The sequence below is a fragment of the Periophthalmus magnuspinnatus genome, chromosome 20, assembly GCF_009829125.3.
Source record: "Periophthalmus magnuspinnatus isolate fPerMag1 chromosome 20, fPerMag1.2.pri, whole genome shotgun sequence".
NCBI lineage: Eukaryota > Metazoa > Chordata > Actinopteri > Gobiiformes > Gobiidae > Periophthalmus > Periophthalmus magnuspinnatus.
In genome coordinates this window covers 24499553-24519030 of record NC_047145.1, presented here as the reverse complement: position 1 = coordinate 24519030, position 19478 = coordinate 24499553, and the positions used below count along the sequence as shown (strand labels likewise).

At 45.3% G+C, this 19478-nt stretch overlaps 1 protein-coding gene across 10 annotated transcripts in view; it reads left to right on the top strand.

Annotated features, from left to right (window-relative positions):
- The window catches only part of LOC117388511 (histone-lysine N-methyltransferase 2C-like), a 74555-nt gene that overhangs the window by 54123 nt on the left and 954 nt on the right, over positions 1 to 19478 (top strand). For 7 of the 10 annotated variants that reach the window (XM_055230156.1, XM_055230158.1, XM_055230161.1 and 4 more), the window contains 30 exons: positions 659 to 970; positions 1963 to 2141; positions 2473 to 2536; positions 2685 to 2917; positions 3005 to 3358; positions 3449 to 3556; positions 3769 to 4479; positions 4561 to 4773; positions 4862 to 5035; positions 5329 to 5490; positions 6924 to 7059; positions 7572 to 7686; positions 8145 to 8320; positions 8863 to 8975; positions 9465 to 9599; positions 9778 to 9826; positions 10156 to 10250; positions 10409 to 10507; positions 10625 to 10798; positions 11805 to 11923; positions 13928 to 14102; positions 15027 to 15236; positions 15325 to 15665; positions 15980 to 16092; positions 16371 to 16507; positions 17268 to 17395; positions 17606 to 17807; positions 18010 to 18126; positions 18389 to 18462; positions 18916 to 19024. In XM_055230156.1, coding sequence (XP_055086131.1) covers positions 659 to 970; positions 1963 to 2141; positions 2473 to 2536; positions 2685 to 2917; positions 3005 to 3358; positions 3449 to 3556; positions 3769 to 4479; positions 4561 to 4773; positions 4862 to 5035; positions 5329 to 5490; positions 6924 to 7059; positions 7572 to 7686; positions 8145 to 8320; positions 8863 to 8975; positions 9465 to 9599; positions 9778 to 9826; positions 10156 to 10250; positions 10409 to 10507; positions 10625 to 10798; positions 11805 to 11923; positions 13928 to 14102; positions 15027 to 15236; positions 15325 to 15665; positions 15980 to 16092; positions 16371 to 16507; positions 17268 to 17395; positions 17606 to 17807; positions 18010 to 18126; positions 18389 to 18462; positions 18916 to 19024 — 5327 coding nt within the window. The remainder of the gene's footprint in view (positions 1 to 658; positions 971 to 1962; positions 2142 to 2472; positions 2537 to 2684; positions 2918 to 3004; positions 3359 to 3448; positions 3557 to 3768; positions 4480 to 4560; positions 4774 to 4861; positions 5036 to 5328; positions 5491 to 6923; positions 7060 to 7571; positions 7687 to 8144; positions 8321 to 8862; positions 8976 to 9464; positions 9600 to 9777; positions 9827 to 10155; positions 10251 to 10408; positions 10508 to 10624; positions 10799 to 11804; positions 11924 to 13927; positions 14103 to 15026; positions 15237 to 15324; positions 15666 to 15979; positions 16093 to 16370; positions 16508 to 17267; positions 17396 to 17605; positions 17808 to 18009; positions 18127 to 18388; positions 18463 to 18915; positions 19025 to 19478) is intronic. The other 3 variants (XM_055230155.1, XM_055230154.1, XM_055230160.1) reach the window with 3 other exon arrangements.

Sequence of the window (19478 nt, the reverse complement as noted above, 5' to 3'; positions counted from 1 at the left end):
CACAGCTGTTGTGCGATGGTGGTCCTTCTCGCTTCTCCGACCTTCAGTCTTTCCTCTGCGTCTCGTTCGATTAAAATGCTCTAATTATGCAGTCGGCACGCTGCTTTAAAGAACAAACTTTACTACAGAAACTGGTCAGGCTCCTTCGTTAAAGGCCCTATATTAGGCAAAATTGTCTCTTGTGAGTTTTAAGCTGTGTTATAATGACGTTCCTCCATCAAACACATATCCGGAGTTGTTTTGTTTCATTCACATATCTTTGAGTAATCGTGTTATTAGGCTGTATGCATTTCCAAAGCTCAAAATGCTCTGTTCCACCTTGTGATGTTATGAAGCAGCAGTTTTCAAGCTACTTTTTACTTTGTTTAATAGTTTGGCAATTCCAGGGCTAAGGAATTCTAATGAAGATGTAAGGAGTTTTTAAAAACATAGTGGAGCACTTCTGTATAATCACATGACATCAAAAGGTGGAACAGAATGTTTTCTGTTTGAGAAGAACACAACTTTAATATACAGGGTTTGTGTGTTAAACATGTGTGAATGAAACAAAACACAACTCCAGGTATGTGTTTGATGACGAAACAACATTATAACATAGATTAGAAAACGGCGTAATATGGGCCCTTTAAATCCCACTTATATTTTTTCTGCCTCTCAGCTCCTCAGCGTGTTTTCCAGCAGAGGGCGCTGGGGCCTTCCTCTCTGGCCCCTCCTCAGAGTCTCCATCCTCGTGTGGTTCTGAACCCTCAAATCCAGTCTCAAAACCAGGGCCCCGTCCAGTCCTCGGCCCAGTCCGAGGGCCAGGGGGACCCCCAGGACCCCTCCAAAGCACGGCCTCTGCTCCTGGAGGAACAGCCCCTCCTCCTCCAGGACCTGCTCGACCAGGAGAGGCAAGAGCAGCAGCAGCAGAAGCAGATGCAGGCGCTGATCAGACAGAAGGCCAGCACCGAGCAGCCATTTCCCAACATGGGTAAGACCATGAGCAGACAGAGCCCGTGCCAGATACAACCAGGACAGTGCCAGAGTGCCAGTGTGCCCAAGCTAGGACTGTAGTCGACTAAAGAAATTCTTGGTCGACTAAAGACATGTTCTGCCGATCGATGTCAACTGAAAAGGGGGCGTGGCAAAAGCTCTCAAAACTGACCCAAACTGCACTCACAAGACTTCAACTGCACGGGCGTTCATCCAAAAACAGCTATACAGAAACAATGTTACTTTATGCAAAAAGTACAATATATTCTAATGTAAATATATGAAGACTTGTGAATCATGAGTTTAATCTTCTTTTTTACATATAAATATTAAAAAATACCAAATTTTCAGCTAAATAACACCCTTACTCACTTTTTTTCTGCTGTTGTCTCAGATAAATTCTGATCTAAATAAAGTGATTAGTCAACTAATACGTCATCGTTCGATGGATGGATTAATAATCGACTAAACAACTAAAGGACTACAGCCGTAGCCAAATTCTAAACCCATCAGGTCAGAGTCGGTGTCCTATTTTTTCACCATTTGAAACCCATGGATACAATTGTCACAAGGAACAGTTTAAATTAGGCTAAAAACAAGAGATGATACGCTTGAGGTTAGCTGTGCACTGAAGGCAGTTTGAGCTGAAATGATCATAATGAGTCCGGTGAAGGTGTAGACTTTACAAATACAAAGGAGCACTTTTGAAACCACCTGATGACTTCATGCAGTGAAACCAAGCACGTGTTTAAGAAGCAAAACAGCCATGGGTATTTTTGTTTGATGGGGAAACAACATGATAACATGGTTAAAAGATTTAAAAAGTCAATTTAACAAAATACATTTATGTTCAGGACTACTCAAGACTATAATAAATGTTTTTGGACTAATCTGGACTAAACCAGGTCTAACTCATGACTAAACCAGGTCTTACAGTCCAAGTTTGAACCTTGTCATTGTGTATTGACAATGCTGTGTTTGGTCCCTCAGACTTTGACTCGATCTCGGACCCGATCATGAAGGCCAAAATGGTGGCTCTGAAGGGGATCAATAAGTTCATGTCCCAGGGTCCTCTGGGGCTGAACCCAATGGTGCGACTCCAACAGCAGCCTGCAGTGCCCAGCACTGCTCAGGAGGGGGCACCACCAACTCCCCTGCCAGGCTCACAGGTAAACACATTAATACTCCGCAACTAATCTCTACTGAAAACTAATGTCAAAAATAGATGGTAGATTCTCATTTGAGCAGGTACAAGATGCTACTAGTATTCAGTGTTCCTTTATACAGATCACACAGGCGAACAGTTGTACTATGATCCTTTGGCCCAATCAGTGCTGCCAACATGAAGAAGTGACTGATATTGAAGTGGGCCTAAACACCTAAACTGTCCACAACATTTCAAACAAAACTGCTAAACTGGGCAGTACCTGGAGGACTAAAGGGGAAATCTTTAACACTTTTAGAGCTAAGAATGATAAAAGTCACATTTTCTGTTTGTAGGATGGAGTACTGAATCCTCCGATGGTACGTCCAACTCCTCCAAACTTTGGCCCAGGTTTTGTCAGTAAGTATTTTTATACTACCACTTTTTTCTTTCACTCTTGGATATTGGCTCAAATAGAGCAAATAACCATTACAAGTTGGTTATTGTGAAGTTTGGTCACTCTTCATGAATGTGATCTAACTCCAGATGTATTCTTCTTCCCCTGTAGACGAGGGCCAGCGGCGACAGTACGAGGAGTGGTTAGGAGAGACTCAGAGATTGCTCCAAATGCAACAGCGCCTGCTGGAGGATCAGATTGCAACGCACCGTAAAACCAAGAAGGCTCTGTCGGCCAAACAACGAACAGCAAAGAGGGCAGGACGCCCCTTTGCTGAAGAGGATGCTGCTCAACTGCGTTATGTGACTGAACAGCAGGGGGCAGTGCAGAAGCAGCTGGAGCAGGTGAGGAAGCCTTGGTTTTAGCTTTAGTTTATCCTCTGAAATTAAAGGAAACCTGTCTGCTTCATTCATATAATTCTGTTTGTCCAGATTCGAAAGCAGCAGAAGGACCACTCTGAGCTGATCGAGGATTACAGATCTAAGCTTCAGCCGCGGTCATTGCAACCTCCCCCTGGAGCCCCCTTGATGCCCACCACTCCCAGTCCCGGGCCACTGGTCCCTCCGGGAGCTCCGGTCGGGCCTGGGCTGATGCAGCATCCTCCTTGTGTTCCTGGTTTGGGCCCTGGCACTCCAGGATGGGCCCCAACACAGGGCATGGGTCCTGGAGTGATGCCCCAAAGGATGCCCCCTCACATTCCTCCACAGATGGGCCCCCAGCCTCCAGCCCAGAGACCAGGGTTTAACACGGGGTCCAATGGCTCTGCAGACGCACCCACTCCTCATGTGAGCGTTGAAATATAATAAAAAGATGTGTTTCCTCTATAGCTGTTACTAGTTACTTTGTGCTAATATCTTTTTTCTGTGCTGCCATAGGTGAAGTTTGACGATAACAACCCGTTCAGTGAAGGTTTCCAGGAGAGAGAGCGGCGCGAGCGTTTGAGAGAGCAGCAGGAGAGGCAGAGAGTTCAGCTCATGCATGAGGTACAGACACAACAGGCCCCTTTATAACACACATATATCCTGCCTTTTATGAGACTGCAAAGGAGTCTGAAGGAGTACAGATATAACACACTCCCAGCTTGCTCTATTGGAGAGTCACGGTCAATGTGTCTGATATGAATGAAACTCATAAGAATGATGGCGATTATATCAGAGTGCACAGTGGGTAATATGTTTGGGGCTTGTATCCCCAGGTGGAGAGACACCGCGCTCTGCAACAGAGGATGGAGCTGGAGCAACAGGGTATGTTGGGACCTGGCCCCAGGCCGCCTCTCCTCTCCTCTAACCCACCCTCAGACGGCCTGTCTCAGATGCCCTTCTTCAGCTCAGAACTGCCCTCGGACTTCCTCCAGTCACCTCCCTCTCGACCACCTGCTCCACACCAGCAGACCTCTCACCACCCAGGCTTCCCCGGTGCACAGCTCCACCACCAGATGGAGCTGCAAAGCCGGGCCCGACCCCCCGGTCCCGGAGGCACTCCTGCCCAGCCTCAGTGCGGTCCGGGGGGGATGCCCCCCTCTCTCCCTGGAGCTCAACGCTTCGGCCACGACTCCTCGTCTTCCTCACCATCGACACCACGAGGCCCTGCCCCCATGCACCAGCTCTACTCTGACATTTTGCCTGACGACAAGCCCAAGAGCCGCAAGAAGGGAGAGGGAGGAGACAGGACTCCACTGTCGTCGCACTCTGATGACATCACAGCCCCTCCCACTCCTGCCCACTCTGACACGGCCTGCTCCACGCCCACTAGGCCTGGCGCTGACCAGTCAGAACTCTCCCTAGCTCCATCATCAGAGCTGGAGAGGCAGCTGTCAGTCACTGCTGCGGCAGAGGAGAGAGGCTCTATTCTGGGGAGGGACTCCCACAGAGGGCCCTTGTCTGCTGGAACTCGCCTGGAGGTCAAGGTCAGACCTCTTCATTGGCATTTCCTGCTGCCACAGTGTGGCACTGTTCTGCTTGTGACTCTCATGGTGGTTCTTTTTCAGGAGGAGCGTGTCGAGGGCGGAGCTTGTTCAGGCGGAGTAAAGATGGAGGACTCTGAGGCAGGAGACAGTGGTAAAGAGCTACTGCGACATTTACTAAAGGAGAAGTCCCCCTCTGCCACGCCTCCACCCTCCACTCCACACGGGGGCGCAGTCAGGCAGATGTCTGTTGACAGTGCGAGGTCCGAAGAAGAAGAAGGATATCCCAACAACTCGGTGAGAAACTTTTTCTACTATAATTTCTCTTACTCTGACTTTGAACTGGATTTGGTCTAAAATGGTTGTATCACCTGTGTTGTTGTAGGGGCGCCTGGACAGTCCTGGGGGTGACCTGGATAAAAAAGCTCGGTTTAAGAGACTGAACCGTCCAGAAAAGGAAAAATCTCAAACTAAATACAAGCGCAGGAAACGAGACGACGAGGACGTGATCCACTCCAACTCCACAGGGACAGACCCCATCATAACACACCTGCGTCAGGTAAGACATCTGAGCCTCTGCATCCTCTGCTCCATTTGATCCTCTCTTCTTCTCTGCATCTTCTGCTCCTCTGACGCTTTCCTCTTCTTTGCATCCTCTGCTCCATCTGACCTTCTCCTTTGCTCTGCATCCTCTGCTTCTCTGGCCCTCTCCTCTGCGTCCTCTGCTCCTCTGACTTCCTCCTCTGCTCTTCTGACCCTCTCCTTTGCATCCTCTGCTTCTTTAATTCTCTCCTCTGCTCCATCTGACCCTCTCCTCTCTGTTATATCATTGAGTTTCTGTCTTTTCCACAGCTGTCAGTTCTTCCGCTGATGGAGCCAGTGCTCAGGGTGGACCTCTCTCTCTTCCCCCCATATGGCAGCTCGTCTCTGGGCTCAGACTCCAGACTCTCAGGTTCCTTTGGAAATGCCTGTTTGGACGGAGTCACAGACTATTACTCACAGCTCATCTACAAGGTAAGCCAATCAGGGCTGTTTAAAGTGCATGTAATAGGATTGCATTTCTTATTTTGACTTAATCATAATTTTATAGTTTTACATTAATTTAACAAACTAAAGGTGTCATATTTTTATTTGTTAAATCTATATTGTGCAAGTCAGTTTTGCCCTTTGTTTACAATACGGTTTCTCAGTACAGAGCTGTACAGTGTTCTCTCATTTATCGCGTTGGTTACATTCCAAAAATAACCTGCGATAAACGAAATCCGAGAAGTAGAAAACTTTATTTTTTACAATTATTATATATATTTTAAGGCTGTAAAACCCCTCTCCACACACTTCATACACGTTTCTCGACAGGCATTAACATTTCTCTCTTGTTTAACACTCTAAAAGTTCAAACCTTCGTAGATTTTAAAAAATAAGCACAGTATTATAGAACAAAACCAAATACTATACTGTACTGTAAATAAAAATGACAGCTTTTAGAAATACTGCTACAAATACAATTTTAATGATCAACCTACGAGGTTGGACACATAAGAAAAGATTAATAGTGACTCACGCATATTTCACAGTTCCTCTGACCCCGCCTCTTCGTCCTGGTGTTGCTCTGCTGTAATGTCTCATAATGTTCTTTTTCCTGTAGTCACTGATCCACAAAGCTAAAGCAGACTCCATCTGCTCAATGGTTACAACCCTTTATGCATCCGTATTAAAACTTATTGCTGCTGTCGTCCTTATGTTATTTTCTTCCTTCTTTATGTTGAGTTCACATGTAAAGTCTCTCGTGGTTGCGTGTCTTGGCTGTCCTGCATTTCTGCAGTGTGTCTTCAAGCATCAGAGCAGTGCGAATCTGGCGTTGACATGGTGCGTCTTGAGCATTCAGGCATCAGACGCTCTATTCACGCTTCCAAAAGCTGAAAAAGCGGAACTTCTGCCGTTTGACAAAATTGCACAAAAAAAATCTGCGAAACAGTGAGACCGTGAAAAGTGAACCACAATATAGCAAGGGAACACTGTACCTGATTCTGTTTTAAAAATGTGAAACAGAACTAGTTCATTTTTAAGGGTTTGCAGTGGTCCAAAGTTATTCCTCACTTAACTTTACCATGTTGAATAATTAGGGTGCTCAGAATGCATAAGTTTATAAGCGCTTCTGAGATCAGTGTGAAGTTTTGCCGTGGAGGTAAAGGTAACAAGAACATTCTAACACGCTCATCATCATTATATACGTGTATATAATCAGGACATATTGTGTATATATATATTGTGTAATATACATATATATACAATATATCTGTACTGAGGTGAGACTTGTTTTCCTCAAATACATGAAAACAAATTTGGTACAGGCTCTTTTATGATATAAGTTATTGTGGATGTGTTACGATGTGTCCTGTTGGATTGAGTGCATGTGTGATTAAAACATCTATGTTTGCCTTTTTTAGCAGAACAACCTGAGTAACCCACCCACGCCCCCGGCATCTCTGCCCCCGACCCCTCCCCCTGTGGCCCGACAGAAACTCGTCAATGGCTTTGCCACGACTGAGGAGCTAAGCAGGAAGGAGCTCAGCGAGCAGGAGGGTATGGACACTATAGCACTGACACCACTGTTCTGCTACAGCAGATCAGATATAGTAGATTTGACAGGTTTTCATGAGTTTCTTATTCTTGGTTGTGGTGGATAGTTCCTGTGCTAAATATTTATTATACTTTAACAACACTTTAGTGGCTGTTTGTGAGAAAAAGATGTTCTGACAGTTTAAACCTTCATTTAACTAAATAAAGGTCTAAATTACACAATATCTATGATGATACTACCATATTAATTTTAAAAGATGGCACAAGTTTTGGTTCTTGTTTGCATTAGGGTTGTTAAGTAAGTTACGGAATTATGTCTATGCATGTATATGTCACATCTGTTGCCTGTGTCCAACCAAGAAGTAAAATTATAAAAGACTCTAAAATTAAAAAATAGAAAACAATTGTTTATATTTGTAATAAAATAGTGGATATAATGTAACTGTTTTAGTGAAATGAGTCTAAGCTGTCATATGCACTTTAATTTCTATATTTACATTTGATTTTATTCACAGTGAAAGCAGTTAAGCAGAAAGGGGAGGAGCTTCTGACTCTAACTCATGCCTCTAAAACGGTGGATGTCCCAGCCTCTCTGCCCACACCACCACACAACAACCAGGAGGAGATCCGGTAAGACCTGATTCAGTCCTTGTTGAGTCCTTGCTGAGTCCTTGAGAGGTTCGGTCTTGGCTCAGTCTTGGTTCAGTCTTTTGTTAGACCTGGTCCAGACCTGATCCAGATCTGGTTCAGGCACTTTTTTAGTGGTAGTTTAATGAATTAGTGAATTTGAATTGAATGTGAATGTGTGTGTCAGATGCCCTCCCTGTGTCTCCATGGGGTCTTATTCTGTAAAAAAGCTGCTGACCCTGTAGTTTAGATCTCTACAAACACGTTGTGAAATGCATGGGATTCTTGAATTAGTTTAAAGTTCAGATTTCAGTCTGTAAGATGTGAATGCTCCTGGACGAGTTTTGCAATACACTATGAACTGAATGGTGATCTTATAACACCTCATCTCAAATTGAATTCACAATGTAATATTCTAAAGTCACAGAGTACCACACTGAGCCTCTTTCTTTATTTTGCAGCGTCCAGTTTTTATCTGAGAGCCTGAGTCCAGAGGAGTATGTCCCCTCTTCATCTCCTGAGAGTGTAGCAGACGCAGAGATCAGCCGATACCCTGATCTGTCCTTCATCAAACTAGAGCCCCCCTCGCCCTGCCCCTCACCTACGGTTCCCATCATGCCCTGTGCCTGGGGCAAAGGTCAGATTCCAGTTACATGTTTTCAGTGGGATAAGATTATTCTGATTGCACAGGGAATTCATTGCATTTGTATTTAAGGCTTTAAATACAGGAAACATTTTTTTGAATTGCCCATTGAATATGGTACACTTCTGAAAAGAACTTTTTGTCTTTTGTTTAGCTCATTATTTTACATGATGTCAAATAGGGTTATCAAAAATATAAAAAAATCAGATACTAATCAATACTTAAGTATCGAAAATAGATATTTGACCAGGTATAGACACAAAAAAAAAAGTTGCATTCATAGGACAGAAATGAACCTTTCTTGAATAGCTTTAGAATGACCTTGAGCTGTATCACAACAAATATAAGACACATAGACTAGTATAGTCCTGTTAGCAACAGGTTTGATTGACAGCATTGCTAAGCTCCCCCTGCTAAATCAGCAGTGTGGGTGGGAAGGGATTTTACCTTCTACAGCCTGTGAAAGTAAACAGACAATGAAGTGATGGAGTTAGTTGATATTTCTATAAAACACTTAAATGCTGTGTACTTTTTAGGGTCAGCATTGAAACAGGAAGTGAAGTCAGAGCCGAACCTCCAGGCCCCGCCCTCCTGCTCCAACACCGACCTTGTGACCATCTCAGTCACTCTCAACCCTCTGGCAGCTCAGGTAAGAGCTGGTTTAGTCCTGGTTTAGTCCCGGGTGTAGACCTGGATTCAGACTCAGACTCAGACTCAGGTTTAGACCCGGGTTTAGACCCGGGTTTTGACCCGGGTTTTGACCCGGGTTTTGACCCGGGTTTAGACCCGGGTTTAGACCCGGGTTTGTCCTGTTACTTATCCTTCTGGCACCTTAGATGGACAGCTCTTGAGGTGATGTGTATTTGTGTTTGGTCCAAGTTTAGTCCTGGTTTAGTCCTGCTTTTGTGCTGGTATTGTCTCTAGTTCTGTCCAGTCCAGGTGAATTTTAAACCATGATAAGCTCCTCTCTCCTCCTCACCTGTTCCTCTTTCCTTATCTCTCTCTCCCACTGCCCTCCTTCTGTCTCCTCTACCTTGCCCCTCTACTCCCTCTTGCTTCTTTCTTTCTTCTCCTCCCTTTTTCTCCTCTCTTCTTTCTCTCCCTCTCACGCTCTTTCCCTCTTTCTCTCTCTCCTCAGAATGTCCCTGGCGTGATGGCTGCAATGGCTCAGTTGCTGCGTCTGCCTGTTCCTCTGGATTATCAGCTGCACAGAACCGGACCAGAGCGTAGCAATCTGGCCCTGCTCGCCGGGGTCCGAGTGCCCATGATGCAGGTGAGGGGAGGGCCTCTAAAACAAGGATACTATGGGAGGGCATTGACCCACAGGGATACAGGAGGATAAGAGGACATCTGGGACACTATATATTTGGGTGGGAGGATATCTGACACACAGGATGTAGAAGGACGGGAGGGCATCTGACACACAGGTGAATGACACATGTATTTTTCAGGGTCCTCCGGGCATCAGACCTCATCGGCCTCCAGCTCCTGCAAACAGCGGTCAGTTCTTTCTGAAAAAGCACAATGCATTGTATCAGTTTAACATATGACAGGTATTTTCATACTGAACTAAAAATCATGAAAACCTAAGTTCTAAAATATTCATTATTTAGGTTCAAAACAAAACAAAACTCAAACGATACAAGATCTGACAATTTGAACATTTACGACACCAACTAAAGATGTCATCTCATTTTATTTTTCATTTCAAATGTTTTTGTAATTTAGACAAGGCTTTGGTTGTTAGCTAACAGAACAGCCTTCTTATTCCACATATTTTTCCAACCAAATGTAATGCAGAGTCTAACAAATGATGCAATTCTCCTCAGTGAGGATGGAGTTGCACCCACAACCTCCTCCTCGGCCTCAGAGCTGCGGCTTCTGCAAGGTGCCTCTTGGAAATGGAGTGCGTGTGGTCAAACAGGTGAGCATTTCTGTTGTGCCTGTTCCTGTCCTGCTATTCTCTTACATGCTTTTAGTACCACTGTAGTGGATGTGTTTACATTCTGAGTATCTGCACTTGTAACAATGACAATTAATCTTTATTCTGAGCGAAAGGGGCTGATCTAAATGTGTTTTCAGGAGGGACAGTCCAGACCTCAAGGAGGCGCTCTCGTCTTCTGTTCCAGCTCCTGCTCGGCTCAGTACGCAGCTCATCCACAGACCAATGCAGCCAATAAGGTGAGACACAGATATATTGAGTAGCTCAATCACACGGAAGAAGCTCGGAGTAGAGCCCCTTCACCCTCTCTCCATATCTCCCTCGCTCACTCTCCCTCTGTCTCTTTCTCTTCTCAGCTGGCATCTCCTCCCAGTAAAACTCAGCACCGCTACACAAACAACATGTCTTCCATTGCGGTGCACACTCTGCCCCTGAGACCACCCTCCTCTGGCTCCGCCCCTTCTCCACCACTTGCTTTTCCCCCTGCCTCCGCCATCACCATGGAGACACGCCGTACCGACAGCCTCAAGGTGAGCTCTGCCCCTTCACTTTTTAGTGCTCTTTTAATCCTGGTTTAGTCCTGGTTTAGCCATTCTTTAGCCCTTCTTTAACCCTGGTTTTATCCTGGTTTAGTTCTTAATTAGTCTCTGGTTTAGTCCTTGGTTTAGTCCTGGTTTAGTCCTGGTTTAGTCCTTGGTTTAGTCCTGGTTTAGTCCTTGGTTTAGTCCTGGGTTTAATCCTGGTTTAGTCCTTGGTTTAATCCTGGTTTAGTCCTTGGTTTGTCTCTGGTTTAGTCCTTGGTTTAGTCCTTGGTTTAGTCCTTGGTTTAGTCCTTGGTTTGGTCCTTGGTTTAGTCCTTGGTTTAGTCCTTGGTTTGTCTCTGGTTTAATCCTGGTTTAATACTTGGTTATATTCTAGTTTTGCTCTGGTTTAGTCACAGTACATCCCTACTTTAACTGTGGGTTTTACTTATTCAAAGCTGTTTACTTTTGTCCTGATTTAGCTCTGTTTTTACCTAGTCATGCAAGAATGTGTTTTTTCCTTTTCCTTGAGAAATGTCCTTGATTGTTCCTGGTTAAAGTCTTAAAGTTAAATTATAAATTATAAATACAAGTTATGCTTTTACACCAATCAAGCAGCAATTTGTGAAGAAAAGTTGAAAAATATGTTGACAATTACAGGAAGTTCCACATTGATGTCATCACTGTGGGAGTGATCCAAGTTTGTCACATTTTTCTGATACTTAAAACATGATATGAACAAAATAAAGGTCTTTTATTTGGCAAATAATGATTCATATTGGTAGGTAACATTTATGGAATTCCCTCGAGTGATGTCACGATTTCCAGCCGGAAGTAAAATTTTAAACCTGAAAAATGGCAAACTGGGAAAAGATTTTTAAAATTTTTTGCAAAATCTTCAACTTAACTGTGTTTTAGTGAAATGAGCTGTCATATTTCAAAGTCAGCCTGACTTTAAATACTGCACAGATAAGAGAGTAAATGTGTTGATGGTTGGTGCTGGTCATTGGTGCAGGTGAAGGTTAAACTAAAGCCCAGACCCAGAGCTGTTCCTGGGGGAGAGGAGCCGAGACACGGGAAGAGATCCAAGACCTCCAGGTGGAGACGGTGGAGCCTCAGCATCACACTCAGCAGGTAAGACGGCCCCTACCCCCTCTGCAAAGCCCCTTTCCCCGCTGCAGATGAGAGAGACAGGTCCTCAGCATCTAATCTAATGCCTTCACCTGTCAATAATAATGAATTGTTAATTGCTATGGTAATGGTTGTAGTTTCATCATTCTGGAACCCATGGATAGGCAGCGTATTCAGCAGCTATTCAGCACATTGTAGAATTCCTTTAGTTTAACCTGAGTTGAAGGACAGGGCAGAATTCTCAGGTGAGTATGCTATGTAACTGTCAGATTACAGATGACCTGGTTTATGGTTCATTTCCCTGTAATTACTGGACCTATGTACATGGAACAAAACTGGCACAGAGTTCAACATCTTCTGTCAGTATAAATTAACAAATGTGAAATGTTAACGTTAACAAATTAACAAACATGATTTTTTTTCACTATTGCTTCAGAAATTGGTGTCATTATTCACCATCAAAGATGCTATTCAGGAGTCAGTAGGAGCAGTCAGGAGGAGCAGTGTGGTTTTCGTCCCGGTCGTGGAACACTGGACCAGCTCTATACTCTCCATCGGGTCCTCGAGGGTTCATGGGAGTTTGCCCAACCAGTCCACATGTGTTTTATGGATCTGGAGAAGGCATTCGACCGTGTCCCTTGTGGTGTCCTTTGGGGGGTGCTCCGGGAGTATGGGGTCCGGGGCTCTTTGCTAAGGGCTGTCCGGTCCCTGTATGACCGGAGCAGGAGCTGTGTTCGCATTGCCGGCAGTAAGTCAGACCTGTTCCTGGTGCATGTTGGACTCCGCCAGGGCTGCCCTTTGTCACCGGTTCTGTTCATTATATTTATGGACAGAATTTCTAGGCGCAGCCAGGGGCCGGAGGGGGTCTGGTTTGGGAACCACAGGATTTCATCTCTGCTGTTTGCAGATGATGTTGTCCTGATGGCTTCTTCGAGCCAGGACCTGCAGCAGGAACTAGGGCGGTTTGCAGCCGAGTGAAACGGCTGGGATGAGAATCAGCTCCTCCAAATCCGAGGCCATGGTTCTCGACCGGAAAAAGGTGGTTTGCCCTCTCCGGGTGGGTGGTGAGTCTCTGCCCCAAGTGGAGGAGTTCAAGTATCTCGGGGTCTTGTTCACGAGTGAGGGAAGGATGGAGCATGAGATTGACAGTTGGATTGGTGCAGCGTCTGCAGTGATGCGGTCGCTGTATCGGTCCGTTGTGGTGAAGAAGGAGCTGAGCCCAAAGACAAAGCTCTCGATTTACCGGTCAATCTACGTTCCTACCCTCACCTATGGTCATGAGCTCTGGGTAATGACCGAAAGGACAAGATCGCGGATACAAGCGGCTGAAATGGGTTTCCTCCGCAGAGTGGCTGGGTGCACCCTTAGGGATAGGGTGAGGAGCTCAGTCACACAGGAGGAGCTCGGAGTAGAGCCGCTGCTCCTACACGTTGAGAGGAGCAGCTGAGGTGGCTCGGGCATCTGCTCAGGATGCGTCCTGGACGCCTCCCTAGGGAGGTGTTCTGGGCATGTCCCACCGGGAGGAGGCCCCGGGGAAGACCCAGGACACGCTGGAGGGACTATGTCTCTCTGGCCTGGGAACGCCTTGGGATCCAACCGGAGAAGCTGGAGGACGTGTCTGGGGTGAGGGAAGTTTGGGAGTCCCTGCTTAGACTGCTGCCCCCGCGACCCGGCCCCGGATAAGCGGAAGAAAATGGATGGATGGATGGAGATGCTATTGTTGTCAGTTGAAAGGACTTTAAGCTACAAGATTTAAAAGACAAGTCTGTGGAGCCAATCCCAAACAAATTATAAGGTTCAGCATATGTGGATCATAAGTTTGGAGATTGACTCTCTCGTAGAGTTATACAGGCTCATGCTCTACATCTGAAATTATGGCGTCATCACATTCTAGCACGTGAATGCAGTGTATTGAATATTTATCCAAACTCAGTCGGTCCTTCCTGTAAGTGCTTGTATGGACTTGTTTTAACCTGGGCACCCTGCCTGATGTGTGTTTTTACCCAGAGGGCCATGTGTGCCCCCTGAGCCACTGTCGGAGGAGGACATCCAGACACTGGGGGCATGTCTTCGTGGCGATCCAACACCCAAAGACCTGCGACGCTGCTGCTTCTGTCAGCAGCATGGAGACGGCGTGACAGACGGCCCAGCTCGTCTCCTCAACCTAGACCTGGACCTATGGGTCAGTATGGAGATCTGTCGTGTGTGTGTGCGTGTGTGCGTGCGTGCGGGCGGGCGGCAAAGAAAAGTGGATATAGGAGTAGCATTTCATCCTCTGAACCGTTTGGACAAAGTTTGAGGAAGAAAAACATACAGAAAGGATGATGATGTGATGTCTTTTACAAAGCCATGTGCTTTTTATTTTCGCTTTTGATGAGCAGCCGTTGAATATAATTATAGCCTCAAGAGCACACTTTCTCATTGCGAAAGACACATGTTCCACAGACCCTTGGCCCTTATTATAGACTTAGTAAATGCATGAAATTAGTGGGATTTCCAGCCTGTATATGCACTTGTGAGTGAACGAGTGAACTCTGTTGATGCAGTGGAAAACCATTTGGTGCAGTCAGAGCGACTCTTTACATGGACACTCTATCAGCTCTGAACTTTTATTATACTTTTAATAGGCTAGTGGGTTAGCTCTTAACTCTGCACGTGTTTACGGTGCACATGCTCCATGGCATGGTCCTCTTCGGCACAAGGCAGGCAAGCGATAGTCAAGCAGGGAGCGGAGGATACAACACATAAGGACTCATCAATAGCATGTTAGGGGACTAAAATGGCACTACTGTGAGGAGCACTGCTTTATCCACAGACCCAGTCAAATAAATTATGTGTTAGTATCGTCAGAAGCCCATCCTCAGTATTGATACCACAGCATTTTAAGACACTACAGACGGTATAACTTGATACCAGTTATCGTCCTATCCCTATAGAGGACACATACAAGTGCTTTTCATTCTTAGTATATGGAATTCACTCATTGAGCTGCAGAGGCTACACTAGCACTGATGGATGATTGGCTGCAAGTTTTGGGGTTTTTGTGCAAGCCAAGTGTTTTTAGTTCTTTACATGTCACTTAAACTCCCATTTGACCCCGCCGCAGGTGCATCTGAACTGTGCGCTCTGGTCCAGTGAGGTGTACGAGACTCAGGCTGGAGCGCTGATCAACGTGGAGCTGGCCCTGAGGAGAGGCCTTACGCTGCGCTGTGCTCACTGCCAACAGACCGGAGCTACCAGTGGCTGCAACCGCCTCCGTTGCACCAACACCTACCACTTCACCTGTGCTATCCAGGCGCAGTGCACCTTCTTCAAGGTAAGGGCATGTGAGGCGTGGGGCGGCATCTGACACGCATAGGGATAATAGACAAGAAGCAGTTGTATAACTCACTCTCTCGTTCCAGGACAAAACAATGCTGTGTCATCTGCATAAGCCGCGCTCACTTGCCCTCAGCCCTTCGTCCTCACCCTATGACCCTGCTCTGACCTCTGACCCGTACGACTCTGAGCTGCGGTGCTTTGCAGTATTTCGGCGTGTGTACGTGCAGCGAGATGAGGCACGGCAAATTGCGGCTGTAGTTCAGCGGGGAGAGCGTCAGCACACGTTCAGAGTGGGCAGCCTCCTGTTCAGAGCGGTGGGACGTCTCCTTCCCTCACAGCTGCACGCTTTCCATAGCAACAGCGCCATCTACCCTGTTGGCTACCACGCCAACCGCCTGTACTGGAGCATGAGGCACAGACACAGGTAAGACTCAATTGTATCGGCTGTACTGGGGATCTCTGACTGTTAATGATCAAAGTTGATGAGAAAGTGTCTGTAATTGAGCATGTGGGGCCCAGTGGTACAGAGTTGTTACCATAGAAACATTGAGTAAGATTCAAAGTAGAGTTGGGCAGATTATCATTGATTTTTTAATTGATTATAACTGGTTATTTTTATTGGGATACAAATTTCAAAGTTCATTTTTGCCAATGTAACCCATCCTGTACCTAAGTGCTTTTGATGTAAAATTGAAGTAAAGTGGATGTTTGACTTTGTATTTTGCCTTGTGTGTACAGGAGGTGCAAGTACATGTGCTACATTGAAGAGAAAGACGCTCAGCCACTGTTTAAAATCAAAGTGGTGGAAAAGGGCCACGAGGACCTAGTTCTGACTGGATCCTCCCCCAAAGGTACACATGTGCACTAATACATGCCACACTATCTAATACACGCTGCACCAAGGACCAGAGCAGGGAGACTAGACTGGGGAGTAATCCAGGACCAGGTTACCTCCCCTGAGAGAATAGACCAATTCTCTTATTTCTGGCTGTAGTTTAGATACGTCCCTCTTGTCTCTGGCTGTAGTTGAATGTCAATATTGAGCAAAACTACACGGAGACAGTGTAATCTCCCTGTTGTTTGTGGTTATAGATTATTGTAGTTTGACTCTGTTCTCCCTCTGTTGCAGCAGTGTGGGAGCAGGTCCTGGAGCCCATTGCACAGATGAGAGCGTCCAGTGCAAGCCTCAAACTGTTTCCTGTTTATCTGAAAGGGGAGGAGCTCTTCGGGTTGACCACCTCTGCGGTCACACGCATCATCGAATCAGTACGTCTGCTTCTCCAGCACAGCACCCCCTATGTGGGGCAACGGCTCACATGACAACACCACAGTTTGTCTGTCAGATTGCAGATTTGTTGATCTGGTTTATGGTTAATATCTCTAATGACTGGGCCTATCCACAAAAACACAGTTTATTTTATCACAGTAACTTCAGAAAGTGGTGCCATTATTCAACCCCAAAGACGTGATTGTCGTCAGTTGAAAGGACTTTAAGCCATAATATTAATATGACAAGTTTTCTGAGCCAATCCCAAACAAATGAGAAGGTTCAACATTTGTGTTTCTGAAGTTTAGAGATTTCTTTCAAAAACAGTGAATCTCCCATAGAGGTGCGTAGACCCCCTGTGCAATATCTGAAATTATGACATGTTATTATTTATTTTATTCTTATTTTATTCTTATTTAAATGACTTTTTATTCTTATTCTTAAATTCTATCCTGTGGTTGTGGCATCGGTTAACTAAGAGAATTTCCCTTCGGGGATCAATAAAAGTGATTCTGATTCTGATTCTGATGCAAATTCTATAACATGAACCCGACCTCTACTTCAAATGAGTATCTAGTTTCAAGTATCCATTAGTATCTGGATATTTTTTGGACAACCATTTTGGACAACTGTGTACAAAACGCCATAATAGTTAAAAATGTATAAGCCTGGGCATAATTTATTATATTTTTGTTAATATAATCAAAATGACATTCCTGAGCCAAATGCTGCTACAGCCCTGTTTCTCTCTCCCCTCAGCTGCCCGGGGTAGAGGCCTGTGAGCAATACACCTTCAGATTCGGGAAAAACCCTCTGATGGAGTGGCCCCTCGCATTCAACCCGACCGGCTCTGCACGCTCCGAACCCAAAGCATCACAGGCCAAAAGGTACATGAATCTAACTCAGAACCTCCTCACTGATAGGAGACAGGATAACCTCTGTGCCACAATAACACAGGATATAACACAGGATAACCACATGTTTATCCTGGTTTATGGTTAATATCTCTGTATTCATCAGGCTGATCCACATGAAACTAAAATTGTCTCAAATCTCAGTGCGTGTGATGTTTTGACCCGGATGCCCTCCCTCTCCAGGCCAACTTTCCTGACCAGTGTGGCTCCGCGGTGCCAAGGCTCGGTGGGCTCCATCGTGGGGCTGGTCCCTGGGGTGCTGTCCCTGTCTCCAGGCGAGTCTGTGTCCAGTGGCCACCAGGGGCGCCACTCCAAGTCTGCCCAGTACAGACGCATGAAAGCAGAGTGGAAGAGCAACGTGTACCTGGCCCGATCACGCATCCAGGTGAGACTAGACCAGGTCTGAACCAGGTCTGAACCGAGACTTAAGACATTTAACTAGATTAAACCAGTGACAAAACCAGGACTTGAAACTGGATCAAAATAGCCTTAGTTCACTGCTGGTCCAGTTCTGATCCAGTCCTGGTCTAGTCCTGGTTCTGTGGTTTAAATAGGGTCTAAACTGGGTGTCTATGTGGTCTCTTTAGGGCTTGGGTCTGTACGCGGCTCGGGACATAGAAAAGTGCACCATGGTGATCGAATACATCGGGACCATCATCAGGAGCGAAGTGGCCAACCGCAAAGAACGCCTCTACGAATCCCAGGTACTGTGTCAGATGCCCTCCCTGTGTCTCCATGGGGTTTTATTCTGTGTAAAAGCTACTAGCCTTGTAGATCTCTTAAAAACATGTTGCATTAAATGCATGGGATTCGGATGGATTAGTTTAAAGTGCATATTTCAGTCTCTCAGATAAGTTAATGCTGTGTAAGTTGAGTTTGTCCCACTCAATAGTTTAAATCCTCATTCTTTTCTTTTAATTTTAGTATAGTGGTTTCCTTTAGTTGATAAAAATGTGTCTGTTTTAGAATCGTGGAGTTTATATGTTTCGCATTGACAACGACTTCGTGATCGACGCCACCATCACTGGAGGACCTGCCAGGTACCACCTACAGAACCAGGACTAAACCTAGATTTGACCTAGACCTAAACCAGGGACTAATCCCTATAGTTAAACCTGAGCTGGTGATGGGTCAGAATTCTCAGGTGGAATCTGTTGTGTAACTGTCAGATGCAGATGTGTTCACCTGGTTTATAGTTAATATCTTTGTAATTACTGGGCCTATCCACATGAAACAAAAACTAGCACAAAGTTCAACATCTAACCCTCTCAAAACAGCTTCAGAAAGTGGTGCCATTATTAAACACCAAAGACATGATTGTCATCAGTTCAAAGGACTTTAAGCCATAATATTAATATGACATTTGAGAAGCCAATTACAAACAAATGATAAGGTTCAACATTTATGGATCATAAGTTTGGAGATTTTTTTTTTTTCCCAAGCACAGTGACTCTTCCATAGACTTGTATTTAACTCTGTACATGTTTGCTCAGGTACATAAACCACTCGTGTTCTCCAAACTGCATCACTGAGGTGGTGAGCATCGAGAAGGAGAACAAGATTATCATCAGCTCCTGTCGACGCATCCAGAGAGGAGAGGAGGTACTACTACCATACTACTATAACTACTACTATTACTACCATTGTTATTACTACTTTTACTACTGTTACTACCACTGTTACTACTACTACTATTATAACTACTACTGCTGCTATTACATCCAGTGAGTTTTCTGACGCTGTAGAGTGACTAATGTATTTACAGTGACCCAACAGTTTACCAGGTTGTTCCACTTGGCAGTTTTTACTTTTTAATGTTGTTTTGGCTAATCTATCTCTGAGAGTTCTGCACTACTGCCACAAACATGGCAGATTTCCATAGTAACTGACATTTTTTGACGTTCCATCCCAAGCTACACCTTTGTATGAATAAGCGAACAGAGTGACTGGCTGCAGGTGCAGAATGTCAGCAGATTTACAGGAATACCACAAGACTGAACAAAATTATTCACTTTACATTCTGTGGTGGAAACCTACTATTGTCGCAGATGCCCTG